This window comes from Prunus dulcis, chromosome 1 (assembly GCF_902201215.1).
Source record: "Prunus dulcis chromosome 1, ALMONDv2, whole genome shotgun sequence".
In the NCBI taxonomy this organism is placed as follows: domain Eukaryota; kingdom Viridiplantae; phylum Streptophyta; class Magnoliopsida; order Rosales; family Rosaceae; genus Prunus; species Prunus dulcis.
The window spans coordinates 12,626,143-12,641,222 of NC_047650.1; the positions used below are offsets into that span (position 1 = coordinate 12,626,143).

Below are 15,080 nucleotides of genomic sequence, written 5' to 3' on the forward strand. Positions count from 1 at the left end.
ACAAATGGTGGTAGGCTATTGTTGACTTGGCTAACCTTTGGCTTTTTTGAGAAGCCACTTCCTTTGGCTTCTTTGAGAAGACACTAACCTTTGGCTTCTTTGAGAAGCCACTTCCTTTGGCTTCTTTGAGAAGCCACTTCCTTTGGCTATAAATTGGAAGCAAATGGTTTCATTTGAAGTATCCAACCAAGTGTTGAGTAGAAGAGAAAAATAGCAAGAAAGGCATTTTGTCAAAGAGTGAAACAAATTCTCTCTAGTTGTTCTTTGCTTTGTATCATTGTTTTCTCTTCCTTTGTGAGTGTGTGAGGTTGGGTGTATTTGGGTCTTTGGGAAATTGAGTGGTAAACACTATTGTATATCTCCATTGATTATAGTGGAATACTCCATCGTCTCCAAACTGGATGTAGGCAATTGCCGAACCGGTATAAATCTTGGTGTTGTTCTTGTTGATTATTTTGTTCAATTTTTCTCCTGCCTGTTGTTATTTATTTTTTCACTCGCAGTTGGTTGACGCTTCCGCACAACAAGTGGTATCAGAGCTCCAGTTTTTCGACTGGGGTTTCGTGGGAGTGAAAAATCTGTCGGTGCTACAGTGGCGGGTGAATAGTGCACGTGAATAGTGTCGGTGCTACAGTGCTCCGTGAATAGTCTGTGCTACAGTAGCAGTGAATAGTGCCGGGCAGATTTGATGGCTGGAGAAAAAGTTGAAATTTTGAAGGAGAAGGAGTCGGCATCGTCTTCGTCGGCACCTACATCCAATAGACATCCAATTGCCAGTACAAGGTTAGAGGTTGATAAATTTAATGGCTCCAATAATTTTGGTATGTGGCAATGTGAAGTTATGGATGTGTTGTATCAACAAGAGTTGGATATGGTTCTGGAGGATAAAACAGAAGATATTGATGACAAGCAGTGGACTCGAATTAATCTCCATGCTTGTGCCACTATTCGATCGTTCCTTGATAAGGAGTTGAAATACCCGTATATGAAGGAAACTTCTGCTCAGAAGTTATGGATGAAATTGGAGGAGAAGTATATGACCAAGAGCGCAGAAAATCGGCTCTTCTTGAAGAAACGACTCTTTCGATTTCAATATCGTTCAGGTATTTCTATGCATGAACACCTCAATGATTATAATAAAATACTTGCTGATTTAGCAAACCTTGATGTGATAATTCCTGACGAGGATAAGGCACTATGTTTGTTAAATTCATTGCCTGATGATTATGATCATTTGACAACTACTTTGTTGTATGGAAAATCCGAGGGGAAATTGGATGAGGTGTCTGCGGCATTGGTGAATCATGAGTGTCGTAAAAAGGAACAGAAGACTCAAAATTCACAAACCGAGGCACTGGTTGCAAGGGGTCGAACAGAGGAAAGAAAATCTGGGAAGCGGGGAAAATCTCGTTCAAAGTCACGAGGGAAGGTTCCTGCTAAAGATGAATGTGCCTTTTGTCGCCAAAAGGGTCATTGGAAGAAAGACTGCCCCAAATTGAAGAACAAGGAGAAGGAGAAAGCGGGTTCTGAAGCAAATGTTGCAAAATCTGGAGATGAAGATTTCGAGTTTGCTTTGGCTAGTTCATCTGCTGATGGTAACTCAACTGAGTGGATTTTGGATTCAGGTTGCACCTATCATATGTGTCCTATTCGGGAATGGTTTTCTAGCTTCGAGGAGATGGATGGTGGAGTTGTTTTGATGGGCAACAATAATGCCTGCAAAACACAAGGGATAGGCAAAATCTGTTTGAAGATGCATGATGGAACAGTCAGAGAATTGAGTGATGTTCGGTATGTTCCGGATATGAAGAAGAATCTCATCTCATTAGGCGCTTTGGAATCCAAGGGTCTCAAGATCACCATGGAGGGTGGAGTTCTTAAAGCTGTGCATGGGGCATTGGTGGTGATGAAAGGTACAAGACGAAATAACTTGTATTTCTTGCAGGGTAGTACAGTTATTGGTGGAGCAGCTGTCACCGAAGCTGCTGACGCAGACAGCACAGACACCACAAGGTTATGGCATATGCGTCTTGGGCATGCTGGTGAAAAAGCGTTGCAAGGATTGGTGAAGCAAGGCTTATTGAAAGGTGCAAAGGCATGCAAATTGGAATTCTGTGAACACTGTGTGCTGGGTAAGCAAACTAGAGTGAAATTTGGCACTGCTATTCACCACACTAAAGGCATTCTAGATTATGTTCACATTGATGTTTGGGGACCTTCCAAGAATGCATCTTGGGGAGGTAGCCATTATTTTGTCTCCTTTGTTGATGACTTCTCTAGAAGAATATGGGTGTACACCATGAAGCGTAAAGATGAAGTCTTGAAGATATTCCTGAAGTGGAAAAAGATGATTGAAAGGCAAAGCGGTCGGAAGATCAAGACTCTCAGATCAGACAATGGTGGTGAATATAAGTCTGATCCTTTCTTGAAAGTTTGTCAAGATGAGGGTATTGTGAGGCACTTCACGGTTAGGGAGACACCGCAACAGAATGGGGTGGCAGAGCGCATGAACCGTACTTTGCTTGAGAAAGTTTGGTGTATGTTGTCTAATGCTGGTTTAGGCAAGGCGTTTTGGGCTGAGGCGATTACTTATGCAAGCCATCTCATTAATCGGTTGCCTGCTGCTGCGAATGAGGGAAAAACGCCCATGGAGGTATGGTCTGGTAAACCTTGTACTGATTACAAGTATTTACACATATTTGGTTGTCTTGCTTACTATCATGTCAGGGAAAGCAAGTTAGATCCAAGAGCAAAGAAGGCTCTATTTATGGGATTTAGCATTGGCGTGAAGGGATACCGACTTTGGTGTCCAGATGAGAAGAAAATTGTTGTAAGCAGAGATGTGACTTTTGATGAGGCTGCTATGGTAAATCCGAACAAGCATGAAGGTGAAATTGAAGCAACTAAGACCATGAGTAGTTCAAAGCAGGTGGAGTTACTGAAAACTCCAGTTGTTCCAGTAAGGTCTGATACTACAAACACTAGTCCTACAGTTGATTCTGATAAAGAGGACGAGGATGATGAAGAGGAGGCACCTACCCAAGAGCCTCCACAGCAACAAGATTCTATTGCAATCAGAAGATCGAGAAGGGAGATTCGAAAGCCTTTTCGATTTACTGATATTGTGGCATATGCACTTCCCGTTATTGAAGATGATATTCCATCCGCCTACAAAGAAGCTGTCAGAAGTTCAGAGAGCGTGGAGTGGAAGAAATCTATGGATGAGGAGATGAAGTCTCTTCATAAAAATGAGACTTGGGAGCTGGTTCAGTTACCAAAGGGAAAGAAAGCAATTGGTTGCAAATGGGTTTATGCCAAGAAGATGGAATCTTTGGGAAAGGACAATGTGAGATTCAAAGCCAGATTAGTAGCTAAAGGATATGCTCAGAAGGAAGGCATTGACTACAATGAGGTATTTTCTCCTGTAGTAAAACATTCCTCTATTCGTATTTTGTTGGCTTTGGTTGCACGGTTTGACCTTGAGTTGGCTCAACTTGATGTCAAGACTGCATTCTTACATGGTGATTTGGAGGAAGAAATTTATATGTCTCAGCCAGAAGGTTTTAAGGTTGCTGGAAAAGAAAATTGGGTTTGCAAATTGCAAAAATAATTGTACGGCTTGAAGCAGTCTCCAAGACAATGGTATAAGCGATTTGATCGGTTTATGATCGGGCAGAAGTACACAAGAAGTCATTATGACCATTGTGTATACTTTCGCAAACTACAAGATGGAACCTTCATCTATCTGCTTTTATATGTTGATGATATGCTTATAGCATGTAAAAGCAAAGTGGAGATTGAAAGGTTGAAGACTCAACTGAGTAATAAATTTGAGATGAAGGACTTAGGAGAAGCTCGGAAGATACTGGGTATGGAAATTGAAAGAGATAGAGCGAAGGGCAAGATTAGTCTGTGTCAAAAGCAGTATTTGAAGAAGGTACTACAGCGTTTCGGGATGAATGAAAATTCAAAAACGGTTAGTACACCTCTTGCCCCTCATTTCAAACTTAGTGCTTCTATGTCTCCTAAAACTGGTGAAGAGAGTCATTACATGGCTCAAATTCCATATGCAAGTGCTGTTGGTAGTTTGATGTATGCTATGGTATGTACGAGGCCTGATATTTCACAAGCTGTTAGTATTGTCAGTAGATATATGCATAATCCAGGAAAAGGGCATTGGCAAGCTGTGAAATGGATTCTACGGTATATTCTGGGTACTGTGGATGTTGGTTTATTGTTTCAGCATGATAAAGTTACTGGTCAATGTGTTGTTGGATATGTGGTTTCTGATTACGCAGGTGATTTGGACAAGCGTAGGTCCACTACAGGTTTTGTATTCACTATTGCTGGAGGTCCAGTGAGTTGGAGGTCGATTCTGCAATCTACAGTTGCTTTGTCGACTACTGAGGCAGAATATATGGCAGTAACATAAGCTATAAAGGAAGCCATCTGGCTTCAAGGGTTGCTTGATGACTTGGGGGTCCAACAAGACCATGTGGATGTTCATTGTGACAGTCAGAGTGCTATTTATTTAGCAAAGAATCAAGTTCATCATGCACGTACAAAACACATTGACGTAAGGTTCCATTTTGTTCGTGAGATTATTGAAGAGGAGATATTCTTCTTCAGAAGATTGGGACTGCTGACAATCCTGCGGATATGTTGACAAAGCCAATTTCGTTGCTCAAGTTTAAGCACTGCTTAGACTTAATTGGCATTTGTAAAATTTGTTGATTGCCCCATAGGGGATTGGGAGACGACTATTGGGAGTTCTACTTCGAGGTTTTGAGCCAAGGTGGAGATTGTTGATTATTGCCTCAAACCAATAGTCAAAAGTGATGGATATTGACAAGTTGCAATGTGAATGCATTAATTGGCTTTCACAAATGGTGGGAGGCTATTGTTGACTTGGCTAACCTTTGGCTTCTTTGAGAAGCCACTTCCTTTGGCTTCTTTGAAAAGCCACTTCCTTTGGCTTCTTTGAGAAGACACTAACCTTTGGCTTCTTTGAGAAGCCACTTCCTTTGGCTATAAATTGGAAGCAAATGGTTTCATTTGAAGCATCCAACCAAGTGTTAAGTAGAAGAGAAAAATAGCAAGAAAGGCATTTTACCAAAGAGAGAAACAAATTCTCTCTAGTTGTTCTTTGCTTTGTATCATTGTTTTCTCTTCCTTTTGTATGTGTGAGGTTGGGTGTATTTGGGTCTTTGGGAAATTGAGTGGTAAACACTATTGTATATCTCATTGATTATAGTGGAATACTCCGTCGTCTCCAAACTGGATGTAGGCAATTGCCGAACCAGTATAAATCTTTGTGTTGTTCTTGTTGATTATTTTGTTCAATTTTTCTCCTGCCTGTTGTTATTTATTTTTCACTCGCAGTTGGTTGACGCTTCCGCACAACAGCTAGATTTGTTGAGTCCGATGGAGAGGTGTTACTAGTATACTCTAAGCGGAGCTATAAGCCTTGGCACATTTTCAGGCTAGACTGGTTGCAAATGACATGGGTGAAGGAAGTTAGCTTGAGTAACAGAGTATTATTCCTTGGTGATATCTCATTCTTGATTTCTGCAGATGGGGAAATAAAGGATTTGTCTGATCGTATCTATTATCATGGATTTAGGAGATCGTACTTCTATCCAATCAAGTCTGGGATTGGCCAAATCCGCAGCCATTCGTTAATACGCCAGTCCTGCAAACATTATGAGGACCGCAGCCCTCGTATGCTCAGAGTTTGGATTGAACCACCAACTCTGTTATGATATGTGCTACAGGTATCAATGAAGTGCAGCAGAATTTTAGAATTCAATCTTTGCTAGTAACATTAGCAAGTAATACTAAAATTAGAATGAACCTTATCTTTTGAATTTTATGTTAAATCTTAAATGTTGGTTTTAGTGTGACAAATTCCTTTTGTGGTTTAATTATTTGCTTGTTTATGTCGATGATCAATCTTGTTTTTGATGTTTATATTTTTGGCATAGATTCATGCACAGGGTTGTGTTTACCACTTCCATTTCGATTTGGTATTCGAGGATTTGCTTCAAGAGTTTATTTGGGTTTTGATTCACAGTTACTTGGAAGTGTAGAAATTTAACATCTTCTGAGGACAAAGCAAGGCCTTCTTCATATTGAAACCATTTCTGAAAGAAGTTGATGTGCTTATGTTTTTGGCGACAAGAAGATAGATACATACTGTCATACAGACGACAAAATGAACGATATAATCTTTGGTCTAAACTAGAGGACTAGCTCCTTTCGTAAAAAAAAAAAACTAATGGCACTTGTCAACTCGCTCCTAATTGAGCTGAAAACCGGGCATATGCCCAAAAGAATGAAGTTTGTGTGGCTTAACTTGTAAATAAATAAAAAAGAAGAGAGGCTACCTAATATTAAATATTAATTAAAATATAATTCTGTGTGGCTTAACTTATAATTATATGTTACAAAATATAATTCCGTTATATTAAAAATTCTATAAACAAAAAAACTATAATAGCATAAACAAAAACTTTGAAATTTGACTTTTTTGGCTTTAAGACCATCGAGGATGTTCTTATAATTTTCTTTGCACTTTCGAAGAACAAAAAAATTGTACTCGGGGTAAGTATCGACTAGGGGCGGATGGTGGGGTAGGAGGAATAATTTTTTGGTTTTCATTTATTTTTTATTTTTAAAGTCAATTTTTAGAATATCTATTAAGATTTTTATTTTTATTTTAAATGTGACACCCGCATTAACGAAACTGGTCTAAGATGAGGAGCTAATGCAAAAATTTATTTTTATCGTTCATTTTTTGGATTTATCCTACCGTAAGAAATAGTACAGTAGCACTAATATTGTCCAGCCCAAGGTAGAACAGTCCAATACTCAAATTGGTCCAAGTCATATGCGTAGCCCACTACTCACTAAATAGGAGGTACTCTCTCTCTCTCTCTCTCTCTCTCTCTCTCTCTCTCTCACGCACATTTCAAGTTCAACTCTCGTTCAAGAATAAAAAATTCGGCAAACATTCTTCTTCTCCCAGGTAGTTTGTTTAACAAATTGCTCATCAGTTTTTGTTTTCTATTTTTGCCCCTTTCTCTTGCATCAGTCCTTTGCGTGATTTCAAGTTCAAAATCTTCTCCTAACCTAATTGATTGCTTTACGTCGATGCTTGGTTGCAGATCAAACTCACTCGCATTTCAGTCAAAGTTCGTTTGCTCTTTCTTGGAATTTTTCTGAGGCTGAGGGAATGATTATCGAGTACGTGTTAGGTTTTTGTGCAAAGAAGCTTTGTCTACTTTGCGCAAGAGCAAGAACATTAATTTCACCGTTTTTGTCTTCTCTCTTTTCTCGGTGCCCTAGGCTTGGCCAGGTATGATTTTATATGATTAAATTTATTGGATTTCTCATTTCGCCCTGTTCTTAAAAGTTTACATTGATTACAGCATTGTGGGTTTTAGATTGCAAGCATGAATATGAATTTACTGAACCGAAAAAAGAAAAGAATCTTTAAAGAAAATTTTAATTAAAGGTTGGGAGTTGAGACTGGATTGGCTGTGTTGAATTGTTTTGTGCTGTGTTTGGTATGCATTTTGGTTCTGTATTATAAAGTACATATTTACAAGGCCTATTTCTGGATTTCATTTCTTGTAGATTGATCAACCAAGATGGGATGACTTACCTATGGACTGTTTGGTGAATGTGTTGGAAAAAGTTGGCATGAGGTCCTTGCTCTTGGATGTCCCTTTTGTGTGCAAGTCATGGTACAGGGCTAGCCTCCACCCTTTATGCTGGCAACGTCTCATTTTTGTTGACACTGAAACTAAGATGGACCTTGAAACTCATCGACCTTGGCGTTATCACAGTGAAATTGAAGCTGAGATCGACATTCAATCTGATCGTCTCTGCTTCGAATCCTTGATGAGTAGATTTGTATCTCAGTATCAAATTGATGATAGCTGTTTCTCTGATACCGCATTTATAACGTCTGTAGTCAATCGCAGCAGAGGACATGCAACTTTCCTGAGGCTACCTGGATTTTGTCCAGAAGCAGCATTGAAATATGTTGGGGATGTGTAAGTTTTCTCAAACTCATATGTGGGGAGAAAAGAGCCACTCTTTGGTTAAGCTGTATTATCTATGACATGCACTTCGATATTAAAACCTTTGTATTGTCACCTGAAAAATGAGTCTTGGTAAACTTTTATTTGCAGGTGTCATGAACTTAAGGGTTTGTCTTTGCCCAGACGTTTACTTCTTTGTTCATCAAGCATTGTAAAAGAATTGATTGGAAAGTGCAAACATTTGGAGTTGTTGTCACTGGGAGGTAGCCATAATTTGGAGGAGATTCTGTTACAGTTCAGCATGGGATGCTGCAGGAATTTTCTAAACATAAATGTGCCAGCTGTTTTAATGAATAGACAAGGAGCAATGAAGATTCCCTATTTGATTCCTAATGTTAGCTTCCTAAGCAGCTATAATTTGGAGGAAATCCTTGGACAGATCCGCATTCACTGCAAGAACTTTTGCCGTTTAAATATGTCGGGTGCTTTAATCAAAAGAGAAGATGTGGTGGCAATTGTCAACTTGCTTCCCCACATTAGGTACCTAATCCTGAGGAAGGCATACATTGATCGGGGTGATCTTCTCACATTACTGCGAGGCTGCACAGAACTTGTGCTTTTGGATGCAAGGGATTGCTCTGGTTTTGACGAAGGTGATGTTGAAATATCAGTGCTTGCTTCTCATATTGGTAAGTTCAGCTGTGAGGGTTCTAAGTGTGTTGATGACCCTCTTATGTGGTTGCGTACTCACATAAGCATTTAGACATTAATGTGAGTGTTTGCTTTTCAAGCAAAGCAAAGCATAGTCTTAGCTTAGGCCACTTCTCTGTTAATGGAGTTCGATATTTTAAACCCCCTTTCCGTGACAACGAAGTGATTAACGGTTTAGAATTGTTTCCATCAGAAAGTGACAGTTGAGAATTCTAAATCTGGTGAGATTAAATTCAGCTTGTTGGTATGTTTGGAGGGTTTATGTAATAGGATCCAGACTTGACCTTTGGGTTGTGGAATTGTCTAATGTAGTAGATATTATTGTCTGATGGTCTCTTCTTTTATCTTAGTTTGAATAGTGTAGCCAAAATTGTATTAAAAGCATATGATTTTAGATATAATTCCAACTCTTTTAAAATTGAGAGTTCTTGTGTAAAATGACTCCCCCACAAAAGGGATTGGACTTAATTCCAACTCTTTTAAGCACGTTTATCAAACAGTCCGTGTCTAACTCCTCCAGTGACCCGTCTTTGTTCATCCTCATCATCGGTCTACAAGAAATGCAAACACTTGAAACAAAGTTATATCACGTCGTCAACTTTGCTTTACTTCATGTTATTTCAATTTTGACAATTATCTAGTTTTGGTAATTAAGTCCAATGACCTAACACTGTGAAGAAAAATAAACGGAATGCTCACGTTTTAGACCAACTGCAAGCGTTTTTATTAGAGATAACTGAAATCTCACGTGTCGTAGTTGCATATTGCCACGTCAAATTTCATTTATTAATTTGACAGAAATTTCAACTTAAACATGATTTAACACTAAAGAAAACAACATTAGAATAGGACATCAATATAAAACCCAAATGGAAATTCTTACTCTTTTATGATTGGACAGGTGGCACAACCTTATTGGAGTATAACTGGACAGGGGTTTTCTGACCTGGCATCCCCGGAAAGTTTGATAAGGAGTCATATACTTGAAGTCGTACGGGTCCTTTCTCTGCTGTTCGTTGCAGAAGAAACTCAAGCACTCAACTCAATCAAAAGGTTTGTTTACTCTTTCTTGGAAAGAATTTTCTTAATTGATGATTCTACTTGTCTTGCTCTAGGTTTGGTTCTGGGTCTTTTGATTTCCACATAAAAACCCATTTCAATTTCAATCGCTTTCATTTCTTCTTGATTTTGTGATTTTGTTTTTCTTCTGCTGGGACTATAAGAGGAAGATTTTCGTTCTGTGTCCCCAACCACTCCAATGGCGAATCCCGACCTGCCCCAACCCAAGAAGCTTCGTCAGGTATGAATTATATATTTCTTTTAACACTCTACTCGAGTAATAATCAGTTGTGCCCATATTAAAATATTCAAGGTTTAATCTTTGTTTCATGATTAAAGTTACTGGATTGCTGAAATTATTGGTTTCAGTTCGTGGTGGGTTTGAGATTTCAAGAATGAAAATGAATATAATGATTACTTTGAATCTAATTTGATTGGATTTGTTGAATTTCGTTGTAGGTCTTTGTTATGCATTGTGTTTATGTGTTATATTTTAGCATATCTACAACTACAACTATATTTCTGGATTTTCGATTCTTGTAGACGGTTCAATTTCAACCAAGATGGGAAGACCTAAACGTGGACTGTTTGGCAAATGTGTTTGGAAGAGTTGGTATCACTGCATTGCTCTTGAGTGTCCCTTTCGTGTGTAAGTCTTGGTACAGAGCAAGCCTCGACTCTGCATGTTGGCAACGTCTCATTTTAACTGATGTTGATACTGAGATTGACCTTGGAAATGAGGGATTTTGGAATTCTGACAATGAAATTGAAGCTGTGGTTGACAGAAGACTAGAGCTTTTCCGTTTCGATACCTTGATGAGCAAATTTGTATGGGGATATCAAATTGATCATAATTGCTTTTCTGAGACTCAATTCATAATGTTTGTAGTGAATCGTAGCAGAGGACAGGCTACTTTCCTCAGGCTGCCTCCACTCTGTCAAATTGCATTATTGAATCGTGTTGCAGATGTGTAAGTTTCCTCAATCAAAACTATCATTGTGTTCCTATCTCTATAGATTGAGAGAAGTAGACTCTTTGGTTAAGCTTTATTTTCTGTGATATGTGTTTTAACATCTAAAAGTACAACAGTTAATTTGTTGTATTTGTTGTGAGTTATGTGCAATAAATTTGTGGTTCAACTTTCTCTTTAAATAATTTATTATTTTTTTCTTTCTTCTCCAGGGTTCCCAGCTTATAAGTATTGTATTTATGTTTTAACGTTGTTTATGCCTGAGTCATTTTCAGCTTTGTGTTTTAACCTTTTGGATCCACGTCTGCTCTCTTGTTCTTCTGTCTCATCACCTTCTTCCCTAAATCTCTCTAGATTTCTAAGTTCTCTAAACTGGTGCTACATCAAGTTTGTACTCACCCCAAAGACGAGTCATGGTAACTTTTGTTTGCAGGTGTCATGGACTGAAGGGTTTGTCTTTGCACCGCTGTTCACTGATCTATTCATCAAGCATTATCCCAGAGCTGATTGGAAAGTGTAAACATTTGGAGCTGTTGTCATTGAGGGGAGGCAGTAATAATTTGAAGGAACTCCTTTTACAGATCAGCATTCACTGTAAGAATTTCTGTCGTTTACTTGTGTTGAATGCTGTAATTGGTAGAGAAGATGCATTGGCAATTGTTAACTTGGTTCCTAATATTAAGTACTTGAGCTTGAGGAAGTCATACATACATCGGGATAATCTTGTCACATTATTCCGGTGCTGCAAAGAACTTATGCTTTTGGATGCTAGGGATTGCTCTGGTTTTGATGGCAGTGATGTTGAAATATTAGCGCTTGCTTCTCGAATTGATAAGTTCAGCTGTGAGGGTTCTAGAAATGGTGACTGGAAATCATGACGCTCTTTCTTGGGAATGTGTTTGGAAGAGTTGGTATGACGTCATTGCCGTTGAATGTTCCTTTCGTGTGCAAGTCTTGGTACAGTACAGAGCAAGCCTAAACTCTGCATGCTGGCAACATCTCGTTTTCCCTGAGGTTGATACTGAGATTGACATTGACACTCATGCTTTGGGGGTCTGAAGATGAATCTAAGGCTTAGATTGACAGGGGAACTGATCGTTGCTGTTTTGAAACCTTTATGAATAGATTTGTATGTGAATATCGAATCTATGATAGTTGTTTTTCTGGCACTCAATGTGTAAAGTTTGTAGTCAATCGTATCAGAGGACATGCCACTTTCTCAGGCTACCTGGAGTATGTACAGAAGAAGCATCAATGTTTGAGAGTAAGTATCATGGTCACCGGGTGAAGTTATTTTTGGTATTGATAAGTCTTGATGAGTATTTAATTAACTGCAGTTTCAAAACTGAGATGGAACTACAGAACTTTCCATGCCATGTCCAAATTTTCACTGATGACAGATTACTACAGAACATAAGTCACACGTGGTCAACATCTACTGCAAGATTGTTTGTGGTTTACACGTGTTCAATGCTTGTATTGTATTAATAAAGAGAAGGCATTGGCAATTGTCAACCTGGTTCCGTTGTTTATTATCATCCTAATTTTTTGTTAATTTTGAGGTGTGTTTTGTACTCGGTTTGATTCACGTAGGAGACAATCTTGAGGTGTGTTTTGCAATCAGCGTTAGTCTCATAAAATTATTTGTGATACGATACTTCCCTCATTACCCATAGGGAGAAACTCCTCATTGCTTTCTATTATGGTGTAACCACATCTTTTTGTTCCACTGTCAAAAGGTAGATTTTCCCTTCACTTTTAGTATTATCAAGGGTTTCAACAAGAATGATAAAAATAAATAAAATAAAAGTTGGCATAAAATTGCTAATAAATCTGGCGTAAGTTATAACAAAAGGCCTATCATCAATTTGGTGCAGTTATGTTGGGGAAAAAAAAAAAAAAAATTGGTGCAGCTACGGATTTCCGAGCATTACCACTCAACCTTTATTATTGTTAATTGAACCCATTGCTTTTTATCAAAAAGCCAAAAACCCATAGCTTTCATCTCTTACGAAACTCACATCTCTATAGCTTTCACTTTTATTTGCCTCAACTCACTTTTCTTTTTCTTTTCTTCTTTTTTAAATTTCTTTCCTCAGTCAAAATTTTGTGTCTTTGTGACCCCTCGCAACTTTAACCTAAATAATTCCCCTACAACCAAATTTGTTATAGACAACATTGATATGGAGGTTTTTTTTTTCTTTTTTTTTGGGAAAAGCGATATAGGATCAAGTAAATTTTGAGTTGTAGAGACTGTAAACTCCCTACCAAGCGTATCTTTTTGTCACTTGAAGGAATAATGCACTTTTTGATAATTAAAAAAAATTAAAAAGAGGACACATGTCACTTTATTATTGGGACTTGAGTCACAATATTAGGTAAATGCATACTTCCTTATCATGGGCAAGGAGAGAAGCATTGTTCATTTAAAAGGGTCTTTTCTTTCAATTTGTCCCTTTAGCAAGTGATTATTATTATTATTATTATTATTATTATTTAATGATTCAAAGAACATTAGTAAGTATAAACTTTAGATTTCTCTCTACTAATTACTTAGACTATCTGTAAAATTTCACTTGCAATGTTGTGATTTATTTCATTGCAATAGATGCAATTGTAGTAGAGGGTGCAATGTGATGAACCCTTTATTACAATTGCAATAGGCCAACCATGAGACCCACGTGCCAATAAAAAATAGAAAAAAAATACAACAATTAATGCATTATATCGTTAATGCATTGCATTAGGCTAACCATGAGACCCACATCTCTATTGAATTGCATTAAACCTTTCTTTGCCTATATTTTTTAAAGAAAACAATCCAAATATATAAGTTTCGCATGAGATTAAATTTTTTTTGTCTCAAATATATTCAAAATTGGTCTCTTTTTAAAGATTTTTTTGAAAATATTTCAATACAATTTGTTATTAAATTTATCCATTTCATTTTATTTGAGTATGAACAAATATATATATATATATATGTAAGAAGATACAACTACTGTTATGAAGCTATTGAAATATACCATTGCAAGTAAAAATATAGTTCAATTCAATAGATGTCAAAATAGTTCAATTGATTGAACTATTAAAGAACCATTGTGGATGTACTTAGGGTCAAAGCAATCTCTCGTTTTTCCGGACATTGAAAAAAGAAAAGGGCACAAAAAAAAAAGAAGGAGAAAAATGATCGAGTCTAGCTCTCCCTCATCGGAAAAAACTTGTAAGAAACGGGGATAACATTGTTTTGCTATCTCTGGCCAATCACATACTGCCACATAAAAAAATTATCATGTGTGACATGCTGTGATTGGCTAGGAATAACAAAATAGTGCTATTTCTGTTTCATATAAGTGTTTGTCCTCTTTCATTAAGAAAAAGTTCATATCCTCAATAGAAGGGGATTGTGTGTGTGTGTATATATATATATATATATATATATATATATATATAAGGGACCCTCAAATAAGTTTATTTGAGGGACACCCGTGTAGGGTCCACCATACATTGTATTCCATTAATCCAACTAGGGGTGGGCAATTAGACCGATAACCCGAGAAATTCGGTTTTTTTATATAGATATTTTAGTTTATTTCCAATTTTAAATTTGGACCAAACCGGTGATTCGGTTTGCGGTTTGAAGTTTTCACAATGACCGGTTTACCTGAACCAGACCGGTCACTGTTCACCAGCTAATATTGCAAAAATATTTGCAAATGGTGGTTTCGAACCCCTTCCCCCTTTGTTGCTGGGTATTCCAACCTTATAATACCCCAAAAAATTCAAGGTGGATTTTCATATTTTAATGAAAAATAATATTATGGTGGAGAATGATTATGGGTATTTTATCAAGTGATTTTGGATGGAGATTTTAATCATGAATTTATTCTCTTCTTGTTTGGGCCAAAACTCTGCACACCAGCCCATTTTTGACAAGAGGCCCATGAACAAAACATTTAGCAGTTTATCTACAGGAATTAGAAGTAAAAAACCAAGATACTAAAAAGCCTAGACCTTTTAACAGATTACAAATATAGCCATGATATGAAGAGAAAAAAAATACCATTATTGGCAATTAAAAAATTGACACACACAGCTTTGGATAAAAGCCTAGCTTCTGAAAAAGTCACACCATTTGATCTATACCCCAAAAAAGGCAAGTCAGCAGATCTTTTTCTCAAAAGAGCCCCTACGTGACTTTCTAACTTTGAAAAAGTCAAAACTTTCAACTATCACAGAGGAATTGATATAGAGTAATGAAGGCAGGTCTTACAAGAGGACTTCTCCATTT

General features: G+C 37.5%; 1 protein-coding gene across 4 annotated transcripts; it reads left to right on the forward strand.

Moving 5' to 3' along the window:
* The first annotated feature begins 6,917 nt into the window (after positions 1-6,917).
* On the forward strand, positions 6,918-12,344 carry LOC117637334 (F-box protein FBW2-like). Of its 4 annotated transcripts, XM_034372220.1 has the most exons (9): positions 6,924-7,027; positions 7,167-7,357; positions 7,639-8,060; positions 8,199-8,737; positions 9,661-9,812; positions 9,983-10,059; positions 10,362-10,789; positions 11,223-12,053; positions 12,127-12,344. In XM_034372220.1, exons 2-5 carry the CDS (start codon positions 7,235-7,237, stop codon positions 9,702-9,704), a joined length of 1,128 nt encoding a protein of 375 aa, XP_034228111.1. In that variant the 5' UTR covers positions 6,924-7,027; positions 7,167-7,234; the 3' UTR covers positions 9,705-9,812; positions 9,983-10,059; positions 10,362-10,789; positions 11,223-12,053; positions 12,127-12,344. The 4 variants fall into 4 exon arrangements, with proteins under 4 accessions (XP_034228119.1, XP_034228111.1, XP_034228103.1 ...); XM_034372228.1 differs by having other exon boundaries at positions 6,918-7,027; positions 11,223-12,344; XM_034372212.1 differs by having other exon boundaries at positions 11,223-12,344.
* Positions 12,345-15,080: the final 2,736 nt, after the last annotated feature.